Genomic DNA, 27,023 nt, shown 5'->3' with positions numbered 1-27,023 from the left:
TAGATCTGTGCATCCCTACTCTTTTTGTCATTCATGTTAATACCAAATACAATATTATGTCTTCTGAGAGGGGAAATAGTTGGATTTTGGTTGATAGGAAGTCCTGTGAACCCCCCAAGCATGTCACAGAGCCAGTCAATGGAGAAAGCTTAGTAACAGTGCAAGCTGTCAGTCCATGCAGGGACATGTGGGAGTGCCTCTAGTGTTAAAATAGTCTCTCCAATGAGAGCTGCACACGTCTTTAGACGAACACGGATGTACACTGAGTGGACCAACCACGGAAATGTAGGACAGAAAAGCGACACCAGACAGCAAGGTTTCGTTTTACAAAGTGTGCAAGCTCGTCAGCTGTTCAACTGCTCCATCATCATTTTGTGTGGAGGGTGCTTTAAGTTCAAGTGAAGCCCAAATGATCCGCGGCTCAGTAAAGGAAGGGCAGGTTAAAAAAAAAGAAGGAGGGGGAACCTTTGAGCTGAGTGTCTTCTTTTCCACCCGGAGTACAGTCAGACCAGGACCGTAAATACACCATCGTAGCTGCAGGAGGAAGCGATGAGGACCTAACAAATATTATCGCTGTTTCAATGACACAAATCAGCGGTTTTCGCCCGACGTAAGAAAAGCAGAAGAGTTAAAGGTAGCTGGTATCAGAGTGTGAATCGTTTTATCTATGGAGTCGTGCCGGCGGGGCGGAGTCAGCGGGGTCCTGTGCTCCCTGTCACTGCTGTGTGTGATCCTAGACCTCCAGCTGGACGGTGAGACCTCCTTTAAAGTCAGATATGCTGTTTTAGAAAGACTTCTCAAACGCTAGTGTTGTTTTTAGACGTTTCTACAATGTTTCTGTCTGTGTAAAGGTTTAAAAAAAGAAAGTGTTCATGAAAGCTAACACGCCCTTCCTCAGACTTCCTCAGAAATGAAACTGAATTTGCATATTGTGCTATTATTCTTATGAATGCACTTTCACACAATGAGTATAACTTTAATAACTATGTGTAAGCAGCCTTTACAGTGTGTTAAAGAGTTGGGGAGCTAGTTAAAGGTGTGTGTGTGTTGACAGAGGCGTTGCCAGGATTGACAGATCATTTTTAATCATTGATTAATTATCATAAATCACGAATTAGTCAAACAGTTTTAGTAATTAGATAATCACAGTGGAGAGAAACGAACTAAGATCCTTTACTAGGGCAAAAAATACCAATACAGCAGTGCGAAAATACTCTATTGCAAGTAAAAGTCCTGCAGGAAAAATGATTGTATTGTGAGTGATGTAGTTAAAGTATTACAGTATAAGTACATAGTAAGATTTTTGTATTAGAGCTGCAGTGATTAGTTCATTAGATAATCATTTTATTCAATAAAAATGTCAAAATGTTCTGATTTGAGCTTCTCAAACATAAATATTTTTGGTTTCTTTAGTTTTCTGTGACAGTAAACTAAATATCTTTGGGTTGTGGACTGTTGGTCGGGACAAAACACTTGAGGAAGTCACTTTGGACTTTTGGAAACTGACATTTTTCACTGACATATTTATTGACATTTTACAGACCAACGACAACTCAATGAAGTTGTCAGTTGCAGCCCTAATATTTATTATTTTCTTACATTTTTAGACCAAACATTTTCAATTAATGAAATATAATCACAAAGACAGACTGATCAGTAATGATAATAATGACATGTTTTGGCTTATCACTATTTAAATGTTTAGATTTGATTTAAAACTTGTATCACACACATATTGGTGTAATTGGATGTATAAGCACATGCATATAAAATCTGGGGCTGAAACTAAAGATTATTTTCATTTGACTCATCTGCTGCTTATTTTCTTCAGTGAGCATTTGATCTATAAAATATCAGAAGTTAGTGAAAGATGACATCTTCAGTGATCTTGACCCCCCCCCCCCCAAAAAAAAATCAGTTTTTAATGTTATGAATGTCTATGAAAAGCATTATCATATTTAAGAAATTAACTTTTGGCACTGAGTTGCGACCATATTTGAGGTTCTGGTGATGTAGGAATGTAATATAATAAGTACATGATCTGCTTTTATCATTACGGCGCTCATCCTTTTGGCAGCGGTATACATCTGTCATGGCTGAATTAACACTGTTTATATGCTACAGGTGTTTTGGGGGCAACTCATGTCGAGATCGAGCACCACTTGGAGATGGGCCGTAAACTTCTGGCAGCCGGTCAGCTGGCTGAAGCCTTGTCCCACTATCACTCTGCTGTGGGTAAGGTGACACACACACACACACACACACACACACACACATTTATATTCTCTCCGCTGGCTGACATTTTCAGGGCACAGTATCCGTGCTGAGTGTTTTATCATATGTGTGTTCAAATAAAGTGTTATTCCATTATTTTCCAGAGGGAGACTCTAAGAATTACCTGACGTACTACAAGCGAGCCGCGGTGTTCCTGGCGATGGGAAAATCCAAATCTGCTCTGCCAGATCTGACCAGAGCCATCCAGCTCAAGCCTGACTTCCTTGCTGTGAGTTCACCTGATCACAAGTAGAAAGAATATATTGTATTAAAAGTCATTATTCTGTGTCCATGTGCACCTCTTGGGTCACTCCTCTGCTCTCCCTCACCTCCTCCTCCTCCTCCTCCTCCTCATGTCATCTCATCTCTTCATTTCCAGGCCAGGCTCCAGAGAGGGAATATCCTTTTAAAGCAGGGCAACACGCAGGAGGCCAAGGAGGACTTTGAAGTAGTGGTAAGTTCACTGATCCTGTATGCTGACTAGTTGTTTCCTTCATAGAAGTGAATCACATAGAAGTTGATAAATCCGCTTTTTTTTTTTTTTTTAGCTGTATCGCTCTCCAGACCACGAAGAGGCTCAGGATCAGCTGATGAGAGCAAACGAGCTGGAGGAGCTGCAGGAGGAGGCCCATGCTGCATACCACCAGGGGGACTACAGCGCAACCATCTCCGTGCTGGAGCGAGTCATTGAGGTACGTATGAGCTCGGCGGTGGGATTTACCTGTGATCTCTCTCACTGCAGAATCCTAGGGGTAGAGAGTAATTCAGGAATTTTATTAGACAGGCTAGAAAACTGAGTGGGATTTTCTGGCATAGTACTAAACTGGTTTGAATCCTACTTAAAAGACAGGGGTTACTTCATGTTTATAGGACGTTACACAACTGAGTGGACAAAAAAGACCTGTGGAGTTCCCCAAGACTCCATTCTGGGTCCTCCGCTTTTCAACACCTACATGCTCCCACTAGCTCACATTATGGAAATCAACAAAATATATTATGCAGACATTTACATAACCTTACCACCAGGGGACTGTGGTCCAATATAAGTGTGTGTTGTGTAAGTGCATTGAACAAACCAACGATTGGATGTGCCAGAATATTCTTCAATGAAACAAAGATAAAACTGAAGTTATTGTTTTTGGAGCCAAGGAGGAACAATCTAAAGCAGGGGTGTCAAACATGCGGCCCGTGGGCCAGAACCGGCTCGCCGAGGGGTCCACTTCGGCCCACTTTCCTTCCCTGTCTTTTTTTTCTTCCTTCCTTCCATCTGTCCTTCCTTCCTTCCTTCCTTCCTTCCTTCCATCTTTCCTTCCTGTCTTTTTCTCCTTCCTTCCTTCCATCTGTTCTTCCTTCCTTCCTTCCTTCCATCTTTCCTTCCTGTCTTCTTCTCCTTCCTTCCTTCCATCTGTCCTTCCTTCGTTACTTCCTTCCATCTTTCCATCCTTCCATCTGTCCTTCCTCCCTTCCTTTCTTCCATCTTTCCTTCCTGTCTTCTTTTCCAATCTTTCCTTTCTTCCTTCTTCACTTTTATTCTTTCCTTCCTTCCACCTGTCCTTTCTTCCTTCTCCTTATCTTTCCTTCTCACCTTCCTTCCTTTCTGCCTTCCTTCTTTTCCTTCCTTTCTTCCTTCTTCTTAATAATCTGGCCCACATGAGATCAAATTGGGCTGTTTGTGGCCCTCGAATGAAAATGAGTTTGACACCCCTGATCTAAAGCATTCAGTAGACTACAGTCGACCACTGTAACAGTATCTTTACAGATCTCCCTAAAAAAATCAATCAGACAGTCGCTGCTACTTGAGTCCTCAATAAGACTAAGAAAGGTGATCACATCACTACAGTTCTCAGATCTTTACACTGGCGCCCTGTCTGTCGACCAATTGATTTTAAAATACTGCTGATGGTTTATAAAGCACTAAATGTTTCAAGGCTAGAATACATTTCTGATATATGTTGTAATATCATCCAGACCTCTCAGTTCATCTGGGACACCACTGCCGGTTCCATTATTTAAAATATTTTAGCTGATACAGCTCCTCCATCATGTAGTTAAATATGTCCTCCAATAGCAGGAAGGATTATGAAGTGCTTCCTGACTCTCTTTCCTGTCAAATTAGGATTTAAACATTTAAAACAATCTTTTAAGAGGGAGAATCATTCTCTGAGAGTTCCTGCTTTTACGTTTGTCAGTTCATTCTTTTTAATAGTTTCCATCTTTCCTCAGCTCTCTCCATGGGATCCGGAGTCACGGGAGCTTCGTGCGGACTGTTACATCCGGATGGGGGATCCGCAGAAAGCCATTCAGGATCTAACGCCGACCACGAGACTACGCAACGACAACCGCGCGGCTTTCCTGAAGCTCAGCTTGCTACACTACAGCCTGGGAGAACACCACGATTCACTCAAGTGAGCTGCCTTGCTGGAATAAACAAACTACTTCTAAGTGGCATGCAAATTCAGCTGATTTTCATCTTGAGAGCAGCCTTGGCACTCACCATGTTGATTTAGCGATACCTTTGTAATGGATATCTGTCCTTTTCTGTGCAGCCACATCCGTGAGTGTTTGAAACTGGACCAGGATGACAAGGAGTGTTTCAGCCACTACAAGCTGGTGAAAAAGCTCAGTAAGCAGCTGGACTCTGCAGAGGAGCTTATTCAGGAGGAGAGGTCAGTGTCTAGAAACTGATGGTGCTTTTGTAACTTATCATCCTCCTGGGACCAGAGTGTGTGCTTCAAAACAGTTTGAAAACAAATAAATTATTTTGAAGATGCTCAATAGTGGAATCTTGGCACATACTGCACCTTATTATTCACAACCTGAATGTCTTCCTGGCTCTTAGTATCTTGTTTCCTGACTCTCAACAAAACAACAACAGGGAAACATTTTTGGTTTTACTCATCTATTATGTTCTCTTATTGCAATTAGGTATCAGGATGCTATTGAGAAGTATGAATCAGTGATGAAGACAGAGCCGAATGTCCTGCACTACACCAACCTGGCCAAAGAGAGGATCTGCCACAGCCTCTTGAAGGTGAGAGTGATCGAGTGATCATCCCTTTTATATTTGACGCTCTGGAGCAGGAATTATAGCCAAGTTTAAAAAGACATTATTATTTCAGCTGGCATCAAATTTTCCAGTCCCATTGCTCTGCTGCTTCACAGTAAAGTGTTTTTCCTCCTCGTCATTCTTGACAATTGTAGGATAAACTGGCTCATGAGGCGATCGACGCATGCTCAGAGGCCCACCAGAGAGATCCACGCAACACCAACGTCCTCCGAGACCGAGCAGAGGCTTACATCCTCAACCAGGACTACGAGAAAGGTAGTGGCACCCACCTTGTTCAACCACAGTTAACTATAATAAACAGCACCGAAGACATTAGCATACACACATGGTATATTAATGTAATCTTTTTCATTTTAACCCCATCTTCAGCTGTGGCCGACTACCAGGAGGCGAAAGAGTTTGACAGCGAAAGTAACGAAATTAGAGAAGGGTTGGATAGAGCACAGAAGCTACTCAAGGTCTCTCGCAAGCGGGACTACTATAAGATCCTCGGTGTGGGAAGGTAACCGGTCCAACTAGTTTTTAATCACAAACATTGACACTGCTTTACTATCAACACTAAATTCCATGCATTGTAGATCATGTCATAGAAACACATTCCATAAACTTTGAATGTGTTTTATCCTCAGGAGCGCCAACAAGCAGGAGATCATCAAGGCGTACAGGAAACTGGCACAGCAGTGGCACCCCGATAACTTCCAGTTGGAGTCAGAGAAGAAGGAGGCGGAAAAGAAATTTATCGACATTGCGTCGGCTAAAGAGGTCCTCACCGACCCAGGTCAGGAGCTGAGATGGTTACATGTACACGGGACACCGCTTACGTTGTGGTTTTAGGCATTTGGGAGACGTGTATTCAGAATAAACTTTGTAAACATTTAGCATTATAGAAGTATCAAAAATATGTTATGCTAATGAATCATTTAAAATAATAGTTAACATTTTTTTTTCAAAGTTGCAAAGTTCGGGAAGTGTATACAGTAAATATAAAAGCAGCCAGTTAGCGTAGCTTAGCACAAACGGTGGGGAAGTGCTAGCTTTTAGGTAATAGTTAACATTTTTGGCTGTATTTTTTTTCAGTTCAGGAAGTGTATACAGTAGAAATGAAAACAGCCCGTTAGCGTAGCTTAGCACAAAGACTGTAAACGGTGGGAAAGTGCTAGCTGGTTAGCTTCACAGATGCCCTTAGATGGATTTTGTTAGTTTCAGACAAAGCTAGGCTCTCTACTTCCAGCCATGTTAAACATAAAGATACAAGAGTGGTGTCGATCTTCTTGTCTAACTCTCAGCAGGAAAGCAAATGAGCATTTATGAGAGGAAAACTGGCTTATTCATGTTCCTCCAACTGTCTTTCCAGAAATGCGGCAGAAGTTTGACGCGGGCGAGGATCCACTGGACCCGGAGAACCAGCAGGGCGGAGGCGGAGGACAGGGTCAACCCTGGCCATTTCACTTCAACCCCTTCGAGTCCGGCGGCAGCTTCCACTTCAAGTTCCAGTACAACTAGGTGGGGGGAAGACTTTAAGAACATGGGGGGGAGGCGGGGGACAACGGGGGAGGAAGATTGATGAAGGAACGCTGGAGTCTTCTTCACAACTCGTGCTTCAGCTTGGACGCAGTTTTGTGAGTTATTTGATCATTTTCACTTTTAATGCAGTGTAAGCACAGCACAGTGGAGGCTTGTGCTGAACTGTGAAAAAAAACTGGACTTCTGACCACAATAACGAAGGACCCTAACTGTGGCTACTGTTTGAATAACTTCTCGCTGTGGTTGAAGAAAATAAAAAGTCTTCGCTTCCTTTAGGAATGGGAAGGTGGTGGTTGAAAGCAGTCAATGTGGGACAGTTTCTCTTTCGGGATGTCTGCTCTTATTACTCATTTCTTTCTTTGTGCCATTCTTTGAACTTTTTACCTGGGGAATCTTTGTTTTTTTTTTCCTTTTTCTTTTCTTCTAAATGCAGTAACGTTTCCTCGGGACATTACATAGGAGGACTGTCAGTTGGTTTCTGCTCACAGTATTCTTTAAAAAGTGGGAATCTAAAAAACAAAAAAAGGAATCACGTTTACTGATCATCTTCCTTCTATTTTTGATCATGTCGAACCTTTTCTCCGTACTTTGAGAACAAAGATTTTTTATATTTGACCATCAAGAGACACATTTTGTTGAGCTTTTACATGGATGGGTAAGTAGGTAAGACTTAAGCACTATTACATGAAACGTGTGGGTGTAAAAGTTTTGAAAATCCTATGGATCTTAAATCATCGTAGCCGCTCTCTGTGATTGGTTTTCTATACAGCTATATAATTTGAATAATGTGTGAATTCTGTATTTGGGTGGATATATTATATTTTCAACAATATCTTAACAGCTGCATACATGGATGTAACTTAATTTGTATTGTTGAGTCTATAAGAGCATAACATGGAGGAAAAAAATATTATAATATTCTGGATAAAAGCATCACAACTAATGACTGAATCAAGAGTTGGAAGCATAAACTCTTCCTGTTTTCACTCCTTTTAAAGCACTTTTACCCTTTTTTTTTGTTTTTAAGTTTTCTACACTCCTGAAATGTTACTGCAAACACTCTACAAACCAAGCGTGTCTTTAATAGATGTCCCAAGAGCCTCATTTGTGTACTTGAATTATTACAAATATCACACATAACAAGGTGTGTATGCAAAATGTTACTGTATTAAATGAAAGTAGCGGCACGGTACATTGGTGCAGGTCTGTATACAAAATCAATTCAAATAGAAAAAATACTTGATTAATGCTCCACTTCCTGAAGCATACTGTATAAAATTTAATAAGGAAATGTGTGTATAACTTTTGAATAGGTCAAACTGAAAATTGAAATTATTAAATTGCAGATAAAAATGTGCAACTTTGTAAAAAAATGAGGCTCCAATTTGGTTGCCATGGTGAAGGCACACAACAGTATAACCATAAATAAATGAAAACTGGTATTCTCGCTAAAGGTTTTGTTTTGAGCACAAATTAAGTTATTTTGTCAGGTAATGGTTCTGAATTTTAACCGAATGTGACAGGCTCTTTGTTTTTCAATAAACTGTTTCTGAGTTTCTTTTTAGGGTGTTTTTTTTTTTTTTTTTTTTTGTCATTAGTGGCATCAGTTCTTCCGTTGCCAAACTGAATCAGCTGACATGCTCAAATGTATTAAAAATATTGAAACAAGTGAGTTTGTCTGAATTTTTTTATACCGTCACTTCACCAGATTTCTTGATGATTATTTGGCACTTTGCATATTAATATTTACACTTATAAATAAGCCAAAATAGGAGAAATATCAAACTTAACTATAACTTAAGTCACTGACAAACACAAAGTCTCAAATACAGGAATTTATTTCAAAATGTTAAAGAAAGAGGTTTACTGTACACAACACTGAGACACCTTATTCACACTCATCTAGCACACACACATACACACACGCAGACACACACGTGCTGTATTGTACAGCCGTCACTGCAGAAGGAGACTTCCTCACATATGAAGGGAATGGCTAAATCCAGAACACTGACGCACTGACTTCTGCGTCCATAGCGGAGAAGTGACTGATAAAAATCCACATAGTCAAAGCCGTCCGTTCTCCTCTGAGCTCTGCCGCAGCCGTGCAACATCAGGCTGAGTGGGATTCAGGCACGCTTGAACGCTGCTCCTCTGGGCAGGTGAGGCGTCATCAATGGTCAGCTCCGTACCCTTGTGTGTCTTCCAGACTGTCGGCCTCCACCTCGATGGAGACCACGTGGTGACCGGGGATCATGGCCAGACCTAAGACTCTGGGTTCACCCTGGGAGAAAGTATCTGGTGAAAAAATGTAATAAAAAAGACATTAAAGTAAATTTTCTTTGGTTACACACACAATTCCACACATGTACCAACAAGATATTACTCAGATTCTTCTATTTTAGATCAAATTTTGCAGCTGAAAGTTCAAATAAAGTAATAAAAAAGCACAACAATGACAGAGACTTCTTCTTCACAGCCGCCCCCTCCCTCTGAAACTCTCCCCAAACACATCCAACACTGCTCTGACTCATCTGTGTTTAATAATAAATAATAATAACTTTATTTTGGAACAAAAGTGCCTTTTCAACAATGATTTAAAATTGTCCAGAGTTGGTGCTTGGCGAATATTAGGAGGGAGTGTAGGAGCTACCACACTGAAGGCCCTGCTCCCGAAGGTTTGCCTTCTGGTGCGGGGGATGGACAGGAGGCCCAAGTCGGCGGAGCGCAGGTCCCGTGAAGGGTGGTAAACATGGAGGAGGTCCATTAGGTACTGGGGTGCAACGGCATGAAGCGATTTATAGGTGAGGAGAAGAAGTTTAAAAGTGATGCGGAACTTAATTGGAAGCCAGTGCAGCTGTTTGAGTGTGTGTGGGGGGGGTGGGGGGGTGGGGGGGAGGCGTGATGTGCTGCCAGGGTTTAGTTCGAGTGAGAACCCTGGCAGCTGAGTTTTGGACGTGTTGGAGCCTGTCCAGCGTTTTATTGGGGACCCCATACAAGATGGCATTACAATAGTCCAGACGTGAGGTGATGAATGCATGTATGAGAGTCTCGGCAACTGAGTCAGAGAGTGAAGGACGGAGTCTTGAAATGTTCCTTAGGTGGAAGGAGGCGGATTTGGTGACAGATTTAATGTGTGTGTCATATGAGAGTGTGGAGTCCAAAATAACACCAAGACTGCTCACCTCCGAGGACAGCGAGATGCAGGAGCCATCAACTTGTGTTTGTGTTCAAAACATTAATCACAGCTCACATTTTCAGACCTGCTTTTAATGTGTGATTAATATCAAGTGTTTGACCTTCTGCTTCAGTGTGTTGTTTGTTTTGCCCCTCTCTTATATGTTAATGGAGCGGATATTATCGTGGCTGTTTGTTCCTCTCTGGTCTTCACCTACCTGTCGATTTGAGGAATTCCTGAGCTGAGCCGAGGATGACGTTGCAGTCCCGGTCTGTGCAAAGAAAAAGCCCCACCAGAGTCCGTCCGTCTGTCATGCGGATCCTCATGTTCTTGTTCAGGAGCCCCTCTAGTTTCAGCATGGCCTGGGACGGCGAGGACACTTCAGGCTGCTCCTGGTTCGAGGACAGAAAGGTGCAACAGATTTTACTTTCACCGAGTTTAATGCTGAAACAATCAATCTTATCCTCATTGATTAGCTGATCAATAAACAACACTTTATTGTCTATTACCTCATTTTGAAGAGTTGATTGATATTTTTCATTTTATATCATTATGAATTAAACACATGAGGTTTTTGGCTGCTGGTCAGATCAGATGAGCAATATTGAGACTTTGGACTCTGATGAAGACATTAACAGTGTCACTTTACAAATGTCTTCCTATGCTAGAAGTAGAGTGTCTAGTAACATGTAGTCGTGTTACATAATGTATTTACAAAATAAATGTAACTGTAATATGTTACAGTTACTAAGAAAAAATAAGTAATTAAATGAGTTACTTCTGAAGGGGATTACATCTGAAGTCAGACCTTTAAGATATTGCTTTTCTCATCATTTAATTGTTTAACATGTTTTTAATTCCTTGAAATCAATATATTCTGTAAATAAATCATGACTGAGCTTATTTGGAGCACACATGGGTTTAAATGCTGTGACAGTACCTATTAATCCCACGTCAGACTTTTGACTTTATTCATCAAATATTTTTATTTTATATTCCAAAATCTACATGAACTAAATGAATACATTTTCAAATGAGAGATAAATCTTGCTTTATTATAAATGGTCTCCCTTATAGATCATGTCAGTGTCCATTTAAAACACCTGAACTTAGATTTTGGTGCTTAATGGGTAACTTACACTAACAGTGGAAAACATTGGTTAGAAAATTAAAAAGGTAATCGCATATAATAAAATGCATTATTTTAATTAAGTAATTGAAACAGTTACATTACTTATTAAATGTTAAATAGGGTAACTAACTAGTAATCTATAACCTATTACATTTCCACAGCAACCTGGCTAGAAGCTATGCATTAAAAGGTATGTTTCTTAGGCCAATATAGTAAATAACCGATGCTTATCTTAAAAAATGATGAGTCTGTAATTACTGTCTGATAAATGATGTTTAAACAGGTGACAGAAGAGCAGCTACAGCTAATTTAACACAAAGCTAACACTGAAGCCATGTTTAAAGATTAAATACAGCGAGCTTTTAATAACCTGACCATGTTTTCTTCACTTATATTACACCCAAAACAACACGAGCAACGATTAAAACACTACAAGTTTAAATAAATAAATACATACACGAGACGAGGGACCATTTTCAGCGATCATCGTTGCCATTCCTCCTCTTCCTCTTCTTCTTCTTCTACTACATTTACTGTCGGAGGGATTTCAGGGGAGGACCAGCTGGACCGGAAACGGTGATTTTTGCTCGTTTGTTGTTTTTAAAGGGGTCATAATATATTTTGGGGTCGGGTTATTACACGAAAAGTATAAAATAGTTATAAGTTATAACACTGACAGCATATATGTGGTTAACAGCGGAGGCAGCTAATAGTGGTGAGGAACATTATATTAAATGTTATTATCATTAAAGCTGACCTGCTGTGTGGTTTCAGCAACATTATGACAACCTACTCAAAGCTGCAGGACACTTGTTGACTCCGCTATCAAATGTATTATTTTAATGCACTTTTTGAAATATTGTACGGCATCTGAGACTGTGTTAAATGCTGCTTAACACCGCCCTCTGTGGTCACAAGTGGTAATTACAGGTGAGACAGCTGCATTTAAGGACATTTTTTAAAGTCTTATCTGTCTTAAAACAACAATCAGGAGCCTAAATTAACATTGTAATATGTTTTCTTAGCCATAGTCTTTCCGCGTGTTCATACTGACTATTACAAGACTGAATGAGTGATGGGGGCCAAAATCCACAGCCCCCATCCCGTTATCTGAAGCTAATATGAAGCTCCCAAATGAGTCAAATCAACTATATATTCTTCAATGTAACAGTCTTTTTAATGCCAAAGTCCTCTTTTTGTTACTATACTTTCACTACAGTTCAACAGGGAAACACAAAGAGGGAATTTGATGCTAAAATGACTGTAATTGTGGCAGATATCCACTTGATATGACTAACTCAGACTGCTGAAGCCTCATATAAGCTTCAGATCAACTTTTAAATGCATTTTTGTGCAAAATTGTGTGAATTTTGACCTCCATCACTTACATCAAAAGGACATTTGAAGGGGATATTTTAACAGCCAGTATGAACAGGAAGTTACAGTGAAAGAAAAAAACCTACACTGTTCACATGGACACCTGACTGTTGTTTTAAGACACACTTGAAAAACTGTAAACCTGTCCTTTAAAGGCATCAACATACATTAGTTAGTTCCTACACATGCCAACACACCACCGAACAGTCTCACCATGATTTTTTAAGTGTCATTTCTATAGTAGAACTCTCAGGTCTGAAATGCTGAGTGAGCTAATGAACTATTGATTTGACCCTGAAACTAAAGTTGTCAGTGTTAATAGGCCAAATCAATTAATACTTTTGATTCAGATGTACTCCTTCTCTCTACAGACTCATATGACCCATATGATCACAGACCGTGTGATCTCCGCGCTGCAGAGTGCATGTGCCCCCTCTCGGCTCTGTCAGTTACCGGGAAAATGACTTTGGAGAGGCCTGGTGGAAGAATAAACGGTGTGAGGAGGAGGACTGACCACACAATACGCGAGCAACAGGTGGAGGTGAGCAGTATATTCCACATTCATTTTTTATGGTTTTGTTGACTTTTAATCCTTTCAAAATAAAGCAATGTCTACTTGTAACACCTTAGTTACACACATCTGCCATTTGTCAGTACATATCTTTGCATGTAGAAGCAAAATTATTATTCATTTTACAAGAAGTAGCTGTCTTGTATCTGTTGTGGACAAGTCAGCTGAGTTTAGGAGGTTTGTTATACACGCAGCAGAGTTGACTTGGGGTCCTGCAACTGTACATTTACTCTACAAAGCATAGTAAAGTAAAAAAAATGCAAGACTGTCGAATAAGCAACTCCTCCAGAAGCTGCACCTCTCAAGGGAAATATCCATTAAATGATTCATGCATGCCTAAACACAAGAAGAATACATCATACTTGCATTTAAAACACTTTGGCAGGATGTGTGAGGTGTGAAAGAATGGGAGGACACGGATCAATGTGAGCTAACTTCCTCTACTCCTTCTACTCCTTAGTAGTCCCCTTTTTTTCTCCACAGGCCCCTTGTGAAGCATTATCGGCTCTCTGGGCTGCCTCGATTCAGACGGCTCAGCTCTCTGAATGGAGAACAGGAGCTGGTGTCTTCCTCTGTGTGTTGTGTCACACTGCATAAAATGTGGGTTAGCTAGAGCGCAGCACCCAGGGGAGGCGCTTCTCCCTCTCATCCTCGGCATATCTGGGGTGGGAGGGAGGTTAGAGGGTGGTGGTGTGTGTGTGTGTGTGGGGGGGGGGGGGGGGGGTTAATCTCAGCACAGCACAGGACAGCACAGACAGTAGTGCAGTGTGTCAGGGCCTGCAGCATATGAGAGTCCTGGCTAGTTTCATCCTTTTTTTTTTGCACAGTCATGGCTGTAAATACCTCACACACACACATAATCACACACACACACACACACACATGGATGCTGTTGGTGAGGGTATGTAAACTACACACACACACACACAGCGCAGCCCAGCCGTCCAATCTGGCAACAGCAGTCTCCTCAGTGGCCAGAGGCTTAGTAGGGGGCTCCAGTCACACACTCGGATGCACTTTCCCTTGCACAGACACACACACACACACACACACACTCACACACACACACACACACATCTCCTCCTCCTGTGTGTCTTGCATTGCCGCCGTGTCTCTCTTCTTGGCAGATGTGGCCATTGGATCAGGCACTAACAAATTCCTCTCGCCTCATTTGTGGGCGCGGGGAAGCCGAGCTGGAGCGACTCAGACACCTGTTGCAGCAGGGGGGGGGGGGGAGAGAGAGAGGGAGAGAGAGAGAGAGAGAGAGAGAGAGAGAGAGAGAGAAGAGGCGTAATTGAAATGCTTGTTTACGTACACGATATCCAGTTATTGGTGTGAAAGCCACAGATGTCAGGGTTCACACATACAGACAGAACGAGGAGAGGATAGGGAAAAACAAATCGGATGCTTTACGCCGCGTTGCGGCCGCGTGCCACACGCTCTAGATGACTCAATCAAAGCCCCTCACTCTCTGTCACCCCCCCTCCCACCCCCACCTACTGCTCTTCTCACTGTTTCTAATCAAATAAGGCGACATATATTAACATTTAAATCCAACACACTCCTTCTATCAATGTTCAGTTATCATGTTTAATGCCACTATTGCCTGGTTACACTAGTATGGAAAAGCTCTCAAATTAAGGCTCAGAATTTATAATAATTAGGCTTACAGTGAGTCCAGGCTCGTTAAGCCCCTCGTTAAGCCCAGCTGTGTCCAATAAAGTAATTGTGTCGCCCGTGCACTTGACTCAGAGTATTAACATCTGATTTATTATACTTTTATATGAGTTGATTGGACAATATTCAGCAGATAAGTTTGTGAAAGAGGCACTCTGGCTTTTGACTTCAGGTCATTTGAGAATTGTGACACTTTATTTGTTAGAGACTTCCTCTTTGTTGTGTTCTCAGGTGTAACAGGAGCTTTAATGGAGTCAGGACCCTGAACGTCCCAGACAAGGATGAGGACCCCAAGCTTTTCACCCTCTTCTTCCTTCTCTGCTTCCACTAAAAAAAAAAGGTAATTTCCACACAAAGACAGATTTTTTGACGTGTCACAGTAGGAAAATCACATTAAGGCCGTGACAGATGGAGAGCCCGGTATGCACACACAATACCACATGAACCTGAAGCACCATTCACCTGAGATTTTTTCCCTCCTGTCACTTGTCAGAATATCAACAGGTGTCTTGACCCCTTGGCCTTTTGACATTAGTGCTAACCTCTTAGGTCACCTCAGGCTGCTTGTATGACATTAACAACACAGACTGTATTTCTTCTTTGAGGTTTCAGCTGCATCTCATCATTCCTCAGTTTGCTCCGAGGGGGCCAAAAGGAAAGGCACAGCTGAATGCTCCAAAAAAAAGCAAATAAGTGCATCATGTTTTAAGATTTTTTTTTTTTTTTTTACTATTTACTGTTTCCTACATCGGTAACTTATTTAAAAACAGAAAAGCTGTCACCTCTGCCTGCAAAATACTGATTTATTTCCTTCTGTCTCATGCAGCTGCTCTGTTGCTGCTTTTATCTTCCTTTTCAAACAGTTTTTACAGCGAATAAATGCAATAAAATGACTTCAAGCTGCAAAAAAAAGAGACCCTAGGGATTTGTTTAACTATATAGAGTTTTTTTTTAACTTATTCTTTTTTTTATGCCTAAAATGGTCCAGAAGCTCAGTCGGATGCAGATGTTTTAATACAGTGCAGCCCATTTTTTCCATATTTTTTTTTTTTTTTACCTAGAGCAGCACCACTGCTTCTCCTGTCTGACCCCCCCCCCCTCCCACTGTTACGTCGAGAGGTTTGAATGCGAAAAGGCAAATCAAAATTCCTTTTGTCAAAACAAAAAAGTGCCCCCGAGCAGCCGCTGAGGGGCTGGCTGGGGTCTAGGGATTCCCATGGCCTTACTGCCATCCAGTTGACACTGCCTGCTGCTCCAGAGAGGGCCGATATTACAGTGAAGCGTTCACTAAATAGCTCCTGTTTGCTTTCAAACGTGTGCAGGGGAGACAGATTGTGAGCCCTGAGCTGTTTAATAAGACCATTTCAAAGTGGGGGGCTGTAGTTTGAATACTGTGAATTGTTTTCATCCCCACCACAAGTAGTTAATTTTTAAGCAATACAATCTGATGTAAGTCTGGGCATGGCTGCGGCAGATTTTCCCAACCCCCCTCTCTCTCTCTCAATCCCTCCCCAGCTCTCTCTCTCTCTCTCTCTCTTACACACACACACACACACACACACACACACACACAACCCTGCTGCTGAGGCTCCAAAATAATTTTTTATACAACGGTGGGGGCTCTGGAGAATATAAGGTGGCCATATTTGATAGATTTGTGTGTCGGGCTCTGCAATGCAGAAAGCGAGAGTTGTTGCGTGTGATCTTTTGCAAAGTGACAGTGACACCCAGGCGAGTGTGTCGGATTCGTGACTGATCCGGACTTGGGGAGGGAAAGAGGAAAAAAGATAGAGAGAGAGAGAGAGAGAGAGAGAGAGAGAGAGAGAGAGAAAAGAGGAGGTGGTAGTGGTGGAGGTGGAGGGTGGATGTGTGGATGAGGTTGGGGAGGAAGAGGGGGGGGGGCAGACAGAAAAGAAACAAACAAGTAACAATGTAACTTACATGCAGTCACACACCCCTTTTTTCTTGTAACAATGTGTACGTTTTTAAGGAGGGAGGGGGCGCTCAGAGGGAGAAAGAGAGACGGAGAGAGACTGAGAAAGGAGGAGGGGGGTGCGTTCTGAAATAATATAGTCAGCCATTTTTTATGTAAGGGGATTTTTTCTTATTGGGGGGGTTGTTAAAAAATAAATATAAGAGGGCGGCCATCTTTGTTGCTCTGCCTAGTGTAAAATATTCCAAAACGCCCCCCACTTTTTTCTGTGCCGATTTGAATATTAAATAAATATCATATATTCGGAGCAAGAATACGCTTTTTTGAATACAAGGACGGATCCAATGACAGGATTATAATGTCCTCTCCTCTCCGGTCCTGTGAGGAAGACGAGGGCATGGTGGTTAATTCCGAGGGAGGAGATTTTGATGAAGAAGACGACGACGGAGACCTAGACGAGAACGTAAGCGACATAAACTCGCCGGCGGCTCCTCGGGAAACTGCAACACCAGCCCCGCCAGGTACAGTAAAAAACTGGCGGACAAAAAAAAGTCGGGAGCGCGCACAAGCAAATACCAAAAAAAAAACAACAACCAAAACACTCTCTCTGTTTTTTTTAGTCGTGTTACAAAATGTGGAAGAAAAATGGCATGCTGGAAGTAGACGAAACCCGCAGTTTGTGTTGCCCCCATAATCTGTGCTTCTCCAGGTCCTGTGTGGTACAGTAGAGGAGCAGAGGAGTCGGGTGCGCGCTTTGCAAAATAGATACTTACTAAAGCCTTGATTTTTTTCTTTTCTTTTTTTTTTTTAAGAGGTGGCACATGTTTAACCACCTTTTAAAAAAACACTATTCATCAGTAAGGTTATATGTCATAGTCCCGTATTTGCAGCTGTAAGAGCGGTTGAGGAAGAAAAGAGGGAAAAAAAAAAAAAACAACAGACGAGAGCGCGCTTGCAAAAACAGAAACTCCAGTCCAGTTTGTAACAAAATGCATAAAAAAATCTCTCTCTTCCCCCCTCTCTCTCTCTCTCTCTCTCAATCTGCCAGATGTGTTTCTGTGTTGTTTCACATGTTTCCATTCTGCCTACTCCACTTCCTCTTCACCTCCAAAGCGCATCCCAACAAAGTTTAAACTTAACTTGGCACAGCAGGATTTTTTCGTTGCGCTTCAACCACAATAAAAAAAAAAAAAAAAGAAAAGTTGCAGCTTGTGTTTTGTCTCTTAAATCCCATCTGACAGGTCCTAGACATTCATGACATGTAAATGAGCTCGGTCTGCGGGGGTAATAAGGTCACCCTGAAGGGTAAAAAAAAAAAAAAAGCTCACGTCGAGAAACACTGGCATAAACATGGACTCCTCTGGCCGTAGGCTACATTTGATACCCATGTCGAGAGGAGATGCTGCGCTGTGCTGTGCTGTGCTGTGCTGCGCTGTGCTGTGGAGACATGAAAGCCGGGTGATGGTGTGAAAAATTGTGGGAGATAGAAACTTGCCCCCTCTAAGCCTCTTTTTGTCGCTATGACAGGTCAATATAGGACACTGCTGCAGCTGCATGCCTCTCACTTATAACGGGACAGAAAGGTGTGACTGTATTCCTTTTTTTTTTTTTTTTTTTTTTTAGCCCCCTCTGGTAGCTTTGCATACCTGGTCCATAATTATCTGAATAACAATTTGCATTACGCGTCTTACTCCTCAGATCTGGAGGTTATTGCTGCAGCAGTATGTAGTAGCTAGCAGTATTGATCATGTCAGGGAGGAGGGGGGGGGGGGGGAGAGGAGAGAAAAGGTGACTGTTTGAGTGTATTTTGCATTCTGGATGTTTCTGTGACAGTGAAGTTGTTGCAGTGAAACTCAAGGGTGCAGAAAGTGGTGCTTGGTTAACCACACACACACACACACACACACACACACGCACAGTGCTACAGTAGACATTAAAAATAGTGCTGCAGCCTTAAGGTTGCAGTTTATTCATAACAGGAACTAGTGACATAAGGTTTGGATGCAATGCAGATGTGACAGAAAGACGTAAAAGTCACAGTGCAGATGTGACAAGAGAGGGGGGGGGATCATTAGCCTATGCGTAATTTTCCAAATGTAAATATCATCCATTGCTTTGCCTTAAACACTTTTTATCAGCTCGACTCCAAAGCTGCCGCCATGCCGTGCCAGACAGATACATTATTGTCGGGTTTCCAGTCGAGGACTTTAACCCCCCCCCCCCGTCCCACGACCTCTAACAGCGGGCACAGCGGTGGTCGAGGTCCCGGTGTGGGGGAACGTGCAGGGCGGGAAGGAGTCGTTCCAGTTCACCGAGCCGTCCCGCTGGCGGCCTTTGAATCACCGAGTACTGCGTGCGTGCTGCTGCCGACCCCGGCGTGCTTTCAGCGGCTGCACGCTGCACCGATACGCGGGAAGCGGGGTTGGCTGGTTTTGGTTGGACGGGGTGGGAGTGAGGAGAAGGCGGCGGTGGTGGTGGTGGTGGTGGGGAGGGGAGTGTGTGTTTCTGCCGCTGGTGGGAGCGCGCACCAACAAAAGGCAGGCAGACAATAAAAACGGACAAAAACGCAGCCGATCAAACAGGCTGTTTGCATGGAGGAGACCGCAGCCCATATTTTGGTTATGCTTTAACGCTTTGCTGCATTTTCTCTGAAGCTGAGGTTGCAGCTGTCTTTCTTGTGTGTGTATGAGAGAGAGAGACTCTTTTTTTTTTTAAAACTCCAGGCCAGGTCAGATTGCAGGTTAAATTGCTTTCCCTGAGGTTGTGATATTGCCCAGGTACCAGGGGGAATAACTGACCTAATATTTTCACATCATTTATTCCCTGAAAGCAGTCATGTATTTTAGATGCACTGAGGCTGAGAGTCCTCTATGCAATAAGATAAGCGAAGGGTTTAAACTCTTTGTGTTTCCCTTAAATCAAAAGCTTTTAAATATAGATAATCACCAGATTTGTATTGTTATTACACATCAGGATAAACCAATTATCCTCATGCTATGCAGTCGCCAACACCAGCTGTCAAATCTCTTTAAAGCGCCACTGACAAACTGTATCTAATTCAGCATGTGTCACAATTCAGACAAGGTCAGAGGTCACCGAAGCCACCTTGGGGTATCATACAGCTTCTGTTGTGCACAATTATGTTCAGCAGGGGGATTAGCTGGAAGCCTTTTGAGAAGATTATTGTTCATTTGATTCTGATAGCTGTCTTTCTTTCACGCTCCGTTTGACCTGTCTCTCCTCTGCGCTTCCTTCCAAGACGAAGAGGCGGAAATATCCGACAGGGAAGTCCCGTGCAGGAAGAAAGGACGGCCGAAGAAAAAGAAGGACGCCAAGAAGAAAGACAAAGAGGGGAAACCCGTCAAAGCAAAGAAGCGCAAGAAGATTGTAAGTTTGTACAGCTGTCACGCTCAGGATTTGTCACTTTTGCTGTGTCTTCATAATCAGATGTCTTCCTCTTCTGTTCAGGACAGTGATGTAGAGAGAGACTCGGACAGAGAAAGAGACTACGGTGAGAACTCAGACAGCGTCGCCAGCGACTATGGGTCTGGTGAGAAAAAGAAAAAGAGGAAACATAAAGAAAGGAAGGAGAAGAAAACCAAGAAGAAGAAAAAAGACGATGGAGATCGAGACAGCAGTCAGGAGGAAACAACGAAGGTAAAGAATTCAATCTTGTCCTTTCTTTAAAGCTTAAACATATAAAAGTTGATGACCTTCCTCATCTTACTGCTTTTTATTGGTTTCTACTCAGCAACCTATAGAGCAGAAGACCTCATCCCAGCTGGCAAAGGAGTGGGGTCTGGAGGATGTTGATCATACCTTCACTGAGGAAGACTACAGGGAACTCACCAACTACAAAGCCTTCAGCCAGTTCATGAGGTACGACTGTCTAAATTGTCAGATTGTGTGGATGTGGTTTACTGGATGTAGCTGGGTAAAAGATTTTTTTTAAGAGGTAACTGAACTCGAAGACACAAATAATATTTCTTTAAGCTTTAAGTTTTCATATCTTCAAGTGTTTTTTTAAGTCTTGATTCAAATTTTTAAATGTCCCATAGTGTTTTTCAGAAGTTGTTAAATATACTTTTGAAGACTTGAGACATTTGCAAATATTTCAGGGATTAAAAGGAAGGTTTTTACAGCAGACCGTGTAAGATGGTGAGTCTGTGCTCCAGGCCTCTGCAGTCCGTCAGATCTAAAATTCAAAATTCAACAGAGAAGCCGGTGTGCTCCTGCAGAGAGAGCGTATCCCACAGTGTCTAAATGTACTCATGGACGTGTGTGCAAGGTTAATGTCAATGTCTAACTCTTAAGGCAGGTCTAGTTTGGAAAGCAAGTATACTCATATGAATACTTGTCATGTTTTCTGCATTGAGAGCAAGCATGTATGCATACCTGACTAATGTGAAACCAGACATTACGTGTGCTTTCTCAGCATACAGTACAGCAGCTCTGCTCAGTCACTGAATACATGATTTATAACAGTATTAGCCGAAAGCAACTTTAGAGATGCCTTTAAAAATACTTTGAAAATAATCATAGAGACTTTTGCTATGTTCTGCTCTCACTGATCAAAGACCTACTTTAACATCTCTATTAATAAGCAAGTGTTGTCTAGTTGCCACTTTGTTCTCCACCCCTGTTTTCATTTCTTCTACATTAGGTACAGCTGTTTTCCTGTTTCTATTTAAGTTTGTGTAAAGTTTCAAGTCCAGGTCCACCAACGTTTCACTTGAGCTTTGTTTCTGTGGTGGAGGGGGGGGGGGTTAGGGTTGGGTTAGGATGGTGGGGGGAGAGCGTATTTCAGTTGTACTTATTATTGTTCATAATACAATGAGCTGTATTCGTGGCAATTGACCCACTTGACCTGTCTCTGGCCAGGTTTTGTGCTGCACTGCTGCGATAACTTTACTTACCGTACGCTCTGTAGGTTTTAAAGTGGTGAAACAAACTTGTAAATGTAATAGATAGTTGGGGGGGGGGGGGGGGGGGGGGGGGGTGAAGGGGTCCTCTCCAGGAAAAAGCAACAACTGTAATTTAAAACAAATTTCCTGCATTTCTACAACACCTCACATCTTGGATTAAGTCAAGAAGCACGCACCTGTACTAGTTTACATTAGTAAAATTAGTATGAAAAGTAAGAATGCATCAAGACCTGTTTATAATTGGGTGGATCAGAACGATTTCATATTTGAAAGTATCTTTATAAAACCATCCATCCATCCATCCATCCATCCATCTTCTTGCCGCTTATCCGGGGTCGGGTCGCGGGGGCAGCAGCGTAATGTTTATAAAACATTACGTGAAAGTTTCAGAGCAACAGAGACACACAGCATCCCCATAACCATAGTAACTCCCTCTCACTCCTGCCAACGTGCGCACAGTGCGAGAGGAGATGGAGAGACGCTGTGCTGCTGCCAGAAGAACGGCTGACTGAGATTACTCTGAGCAGCATGCATGGGAATACATAACAATATAATAGATTTGTGTTTATTTATCACTTTTCCCCCGATGGTGTGAATAACTGGCTGCTGTTGCACTGTGCTGCTCCGTCTTGCCTGTCTGTGTCTTCTTTCTGTGCCACGACGTTATCAGTCATGAATTTGTTTGTTCACTGTGTGAGAAGATGATGTGTGGTTTGAGAGCTTTGCATGAGTCTCACAGTCAATGCGTGAGAGTTGGCAGCCATGCAAGCCTCTTATTCTCACACACAGCAGTCTCTGTCTACATTGACTTCACCATTCATAGCACAAAATGCAGCCATGGCATAGTAACATAGATACAGATGGCATGGGTTGGGCACAGCAGAAGTACTATGACTTGCATTTGTCTTCTTTTGGGATCCTGGCCAGCAATGCTAGCCATGCAGCAGCGTTGTCAATGTGTCAGTGTCAGCCTGACCCTCTGTGGCTCACCTGCTTTGACTCTGATAACAGGAAGTTATCCATAATGCCCGCTGACTGTATCTGTTGGCACATAATTTGGCAGTCCCGACTCTTTCACTGCCTGTAGAAGAAAACTAAACTCTTTTCAGTGCTTCTGCCAAATGACTGCAGTTACCACAGAGAGCTATAGACAAACATTTCCTATGACTAATTCCTGGAAGACATGGAAGTATGATTAATGCTCATATGCTGAAAAAGTGCATGTCGCCTACATAGTTTATCTCTCCACAACATTTCAGTGATCGTAACCTCTCTCTCTCTCGTTCTCTCTCACTCGTTCTCTCTCTCTCTCATAGGCCCATGATAGCCAAGAAGAACCCTAAGATCCCCATGTCAAAGATGATGACCATCCTGGGGGCTAAATGGAGGGAGTTCAGCTCCAACAACCCCTTTAAGGGCAACGCTGCCGCCGTCGCTGCGGCTGCTGCAGCCGCCGCCATTGCTGTCGCCGAGCAGGTCTCTGCAGCAACCGCCTCGCCTGAGCCGCCACCGCAACCGCCGCCAATCCGGAAGGCCAAGACTAAAGAGGGCAAAGGTGAGTAGGGTTGACTGTGGACCATGCTTTGGTTGCAGCATCGGTGACTGCACGCAATCCAGTGGTTTCATTTCATAGGAGGAGATTTTCTAGTAGTGATTGTTGACCTCAGACTCTGTCTCTAACACATGCTGACCAGCTGTTGTTTGCTTGTGTTGTAGTTTACATGCAAGTCAATAAATGAAGTGTACTATTTGTCCACAACTTCCTGCTCACTCTTACTTTTTCGCTTATCTTTCCTTTCTTTTGTGTCCAATGTTGCATGCTCTTGCTGTCTGTCCAGGCCCAGGCTACAAGAAGCGTAGTAAAAGTCCTCGAGTCCCAGACAAGAAAAAGGCTTCGGCTGTAGCCAAGGCAAAAAAGATGGCACCCATTCGTATCAAACTATCACCCATAGGTGCCAAGAGGAAGAAGAGCTGCTCAGTGAGTAAAACGTTCATAGCGTGCTGAAAACAGTGGGGTCTTTCGATATATATCACCAAGATATGTTGCTTTCACTCACTCCCTTGACTCTCTCTCGTTGTCTGTCAGAGCGAGGACATGGACGAGGATGAGTCTGAGCAGGAGGACTCCAGCGTCCACAGCTCCTCGGTTCGATCTGACAGCTCTGGCCGTGTGAAAAAGAACAAGCGAGGACGGCCGGCCAAGAAGAAGAAGAAAAGTGAGTACAGCCCGCTCATTAAATATACTATACATGACATAATTATAGATGACGTTTGGTATTTTACTTGTAGACATATGTCCGTCCTTTGTCTTCTGTCTTTCTAACCACATTTCTGTCGTATGCTGCAGTCCCAGGTGGTGAAGAGGAAGGTGACGGCTATGAGACTGACCATCAGGACTACTGCGAGGTGTGTCAGCAGGGTGGCGAGATCATCCTGTGTGACACTTGTCCCCGAGCTTACCACCTCGTCTGCCTTGAGCCTGAGCTCGACAAGGCCCCCGAGGGCAAGTGGAGCTGCCCGCACTGCGTAAGTCCAGCTACATGAGAATGTGTCTGTTCCAGCTTCATTTGAAGATTTATCTCAAAGCTACACGGCTAAACCCGAGAGAAAAAGAAAACAGTTAAAAGTGGAGTCTATTTATACTTGCTTGGAGGACCACATGAATAGAGGTTTAGTAGTTGCAAATCTCAGCAGAGCTGCTCTCACAGTACAAACACAATCACGCTCAGGCACCTGAAGCGGTGGTAGTGTGGGTGTTAATCCATTCAGTAATGTCACAAATAAAAACTGAATGCTCATTTTTTTGGTTACCTTGACACTGTTTTTTTTCTGTGATGCAAAACGACTTAGATTCGTCAGCATAATTAGACTGAACGTGATCAGCACTTCAGCAAAGATGGCCTGAAACTGCTGAATAGACGGCTAGTTTAGAAAAGTAGTCATGCAAAGTTTAACATTTGCTTGCTTGCCCAGACTAACGCCAACGTCTACCAGATCACATTTGTTCATCATTGATTTTTATACCCAATAATGCCCTTTACTCATTAACAGCTGTTGTTGCTCAAATGGTAGAATACAAATATGACTTGAGTGTTACTAACTGGTGTTGTATAAGTCAGGTTGTTCTTTTTTAATTAGGCAACTATCAATCATTACCTGATTACAGCCATTTGTGAGGATTTGCTGCTTTTATTAGTCTTATGTGATAGTAAACTGAATATCTTTGGGTTTTGGACTGGTTGTCTGACAAACCAGGCCGTTTGAAGACATCACCTTGGTTTAAAGAAGCTACATTTTTTACTTGTTCATGGATGTTTAGAGAAAAAAGTTGCCAGATTAGATGATACAATTGAAATGATCATTACTTGCAGCTCTACTTTATTCACTCTGGGTTGTTTCAGTGGAAGGAATGCATTATTTTTGGAGAAATTCCACATTCATCACTCACATTGGAGATGTTTGGTTTTGTCACATCAGCCGTGGTTACAAGGGAAGGACAACTGCTGCTCCTTCACTCTCTGCTCTAGATTTAACCTCTTGCTTTGTTTTCTAACTACTCTCAGTCATGGTTACTTAAAATAAACAAGAAATCATAGCCATCACCTGGATTCACCTTAACAGTAAAATGAATCAAAGAAGAAGTTATTAGTTCACTCTTTTGGGATCTTTATGTAGTCAGGATTCTCGTGTTTCCCTCTCGGTCACGCAGGAAAAAGAGGGAATCCAGTGGGAAGCAAAAGACGAGGACTTTGAGGATTTCGAGGAGGACAGCGAGGACAGAGTCATTTCAGAGGTCGGGGTTGGGATCCCCATCGGCGCGGAGGAGGAGGATGACGACCACATGGAGTTCTGTCGAGTGTGTAAAGATGGAGGTGAACTGTTGTGCTGTGACACCTGCACATCCTCGTATCACATCCACTGTCTAAACCCTCCGCTGCCAGAGATCCCCAACGGAGAGTGGTTGTGTCCGCGATGCACGGTTAGTAACTCTTCTCTTCTCTGTTTTATTTCATCACTGATTAAAAGAGCCTCTACCTTTTTTTATTTACAGTTTTCTGATTTATTCATTGACTGTTTTTTTCTTGTTTCTGTTGCTGTATTAAACTGTGAAGTCTTAAAAAAAGCATGTGTGCTCAGTCAAGCTACTGCATATAAATTATGCCCCTCAACGGTGGATATGGTTGGATGAAATCTACAAATATATCACATCACTTTAGTTTTTAGTTTCATAAGATATTAAAGTCAGTCACACACTTTAGAAGACAATTTCACCTCATTTAAGTCAGCATATTATCACTGAAGCTGTTATAGCAAGGTCTGATTCATCACCTTATTCCCCCTCTAGTGTCCACCAATCAAAGGGCGCGTCCAGAAGATCCTCCACTGGCGGTGGGGTGAACCTCCGCCTCCCATTCCTGTGCCCCTGGCTCCTGATGCCCCACCCGACGCCCCGCTGCCACCGCCTATGAAGGGCAGAGCCGAGAGGGAGTTCTTTGTCAAGTTGACCGGACAGTCCTACTGGCACTGTACATGGATCACTGAGCTGCAGGTGAGACAATGAGTGCAAAGTGACATTAAAATCCCAGAATTATATGGCGAGAGAGTTCAAGAAGAAACTCAAGAATACAAAGATGGAGTATCTTAAAATTAGAGATGGGATTATCATCAACTCAGAAATATGAATATTTATTTCCCCAGGCAGTTTAACTTTCACTGCACTTTAAATGTTACTGCCATTTGGACATCTTGGGATTCAATGCAAGAACCATCTGTGCTCAAAAAATATTATTTTTTCCAATTTCTCACTAATTTTGCTTATTTCTTGAGATACTTGATTCCTCTCAGGTCTTTAAAAATCTATCAAATGAAACAATCCAGGACAGAATAGTTCTCATTTCTCATTTCCACTCTAAACCCATAACCTATGATAAAGGGTCCCAAGTATATATATTTTATTTCATTTTAACAAGCCAGAGACAGAAAATGTGCTTTAGCCATTAGATGTTATGTTTATCTTACAAATGTTCGAGAATATAAAATGCAAATGACTTTGAAGTTTGGCAGAAGCATTTAGTGTCTTACTTCTCCTTTTATGTACTTCTTCCCTCCAGCTGGAGATCTTCCACTCAGTGATGTACAGAAACTACCAGAGGAAGACGGACATGGACGAGCCTCCGAGCCTGGACTACGGGTCAGGCGGGGAGGACGAAAATGGAGTGGGAAAGAGCGAGAAGCGGAGGGCGAAAGACCCCCAGTATGCCATCATGGAGGACAAGTATTATAGATATGGCATTAAGCCTGAATGGATGATGATCCACCGCATCATCAACCACAGGTAAGGGTCTGAGTAAAAGTGAATTCATAT

The 27,023-nt window shown here is 42.6% G+C and overlaps 3 protein-coding genes across 7 annotated transcripts in view; 2 read left to right on the top strand and 1 right to left on the bottom strand.

Annotated features, from left to right (window-relative positions):
• The first annotated feature begins 298 nt into the window (after positions 1 to 298).
• Positions 299 to 6,844, top strand: dnajc3b (DnaJ (Hsp40) homolog, subfamily C, member 3b). Its single transcript, XM_053343418.1, has 12 exons — positions 299 to 752; positions 2,125 to 2,235; positions 2,379 to 2,503; positions 2,654 to 2,728; positions 2,823 to 2,966; positions 4,498 to 4,679; positions 4,821 to 4,940; positions 5,200 to 5,305; positions 5,476 to 5,596; positions 5,711 to 5,843; positions 5,971 to 6,119; positions 6,696 to 6,844. The coding sequence occupies exons 1-12, from the start codon at positions 668 to 670 to the stop codon at positions 6,842 to 6,844; spliced, it is 1,500 nt and encodes a 499-aa protein (XP_053199393.1). The 5' UTR covers positions 299 to 667.
• Positions 6,845 to 8,685: 1,841 nt separating this feature from the next.
• Positions 8,686 to 11,720, bottom strand: naa38 (N-alpha-acetyltransferase 38, NatC auxiliary subunit). Its single transcript, XM_053343425.1, has 3 exons — positions 11,633 to 11,720; positions 10,261 to 10,435; positions 8,686 to 9,163 (listed from the first exon to the last, which is right to left on the bottom strand). The coding sequence occupies exons 1-3, from the start codon at positions 11,669 to 11,671 to the stop codon at positions 9,039 to 9,041; spliced, it is 339 nt and encodes a 112-aa protein (XP_053199400.1). The 5' UTR covers positions 11,672 to 11,720; the 3' UTR covers positions 8,686 to 9,038.
• Positions 11,721 to 16,701: 4,981 nt separating this feature from the next.
• The window catches only part of chd3 (chromodomain helicase DNA binding protein 3), a 41,903-nt gene continuing 31,581 nt past the window's right edge, over positions 16,702 to 27,023 (top strand). For all 5 annotated transcript variants that reach the window (XM_053343413.1, XM_053343410.1, XM_053343412.1 and 2 more), the window contains exons 1-11: positions 16,702 to 17,254; positions 19,993 to 20,120; positions 20,202 to 20,390; positions 20,485 to 20,612; positions 22,975 to 23,213; positions 23,497 to 23,636; positions 23,745 to 23,874; positions 24,006 to 24,184; positions 25,368 to 25,637; positions 26,004 to 26,207; positions 26,770 to 26,993. In XM_053343413.1, coding sequence (XP_053199388.1) covers positions 17,092 to 17,254; positions 19,993 to 20,120; positions 20,202 to 20,390; positions 20,485 to 20,612; positions 22,975 to 23,213; positions 23,497 to 23,636; positions 23,745 to 23,874; positions 24,006 to 24,184; positions 25,368 to 25,637; positions 26,004 to 26,207; positions 26,770 to 26,993 — 1,994 coding nt within the window. In that variant the 5' untranslated portion in view covers positions 16,702 to 17,091. The remainder of the gene's footprint in view (positions 17,255 to 19,992; positions 20,121 to 20,201; positions 20,391 to 20,484; positions 20,613 to 22,974; positions 23,214 to 23,496; positions 23,637 to 23,744; positions 23,875 to 24,005; positions 24,185 to 25,367; positions 25,638 to 26,003; positions 26,208 to 26,769; positions 26,994 to 27,023) is intronic.

The sequence above is a fragment of the Scomber japonicus genome, chromosome 22, assembly GCF_027409825.1.
Source record: "Scomber japonicus isolate fScoJap1 chromosome 22, fScoJap1.pri, whole genome shotgun sequence".
In the NCBI taxonomy this organism is placed as follows: domain Eukaryota; kingdom Metazoa; phylum Chordata; class Actinopteri; order Scombriformes; family Scombridae; genus Scomber; species Scomber japonicus.
Note: the sequence above shows the minus strand (reverse complement) of the source record. Positions and strands in the feature narration are given on the sequence as shown.

What these genes read in the sequence shown, in the direction of transcription:
- dnajc3b (XM_053343418.1), top strand. Translation starts at nt 668, where the DNA reads ATGGAGTCGTGCCGGCGGGGCGGAGTCAGCGGGGTCCTGTGCTCCCTG. An exon ending in TCTGCCACAGCCTCTTGAAG is followed by an intron (nt 5,306 to 5,475) that starts GTGAGAGTGATC and finishes TGACAATTGTAG; the next exon opens with GATAAACTGGCTCATGAGGC. An exon ending in AAGATCCTCGGTGTGGGAAG is followed by an intron (nt 5,844 to 5,970) that starts GTAACCGGTCCA and finishes TTTTATCCTCAG; the next exon opens with GAGCGCCAACAAGCAGGAGA.
- naa38 (XM_053343425.1), bottom strand. Translation starts at nt 11,671, where the DNA reads ATGGCAACGATGATCGCTGAAAATGGTCCCTCGTCTCGT. An exon ending in AAAATGGTCCCTCGTCTCGT is followed by an intron (nt 10,436 to 11,632) that starts GTATGTATTTAT and finishes TCCTCGAACCAG; the next exon opens with GAGCAGCCTGAAGTGTCCTC. An exon ending in GGAATTCCTCAAATCGACAG is followed by an intron (nt 9,164 to 10,260) that starts GTAGGTGAAGAC and finishes TTTTTTCACCAG; the next exon opens with ATACTTTCTCCCAGGGTGAA.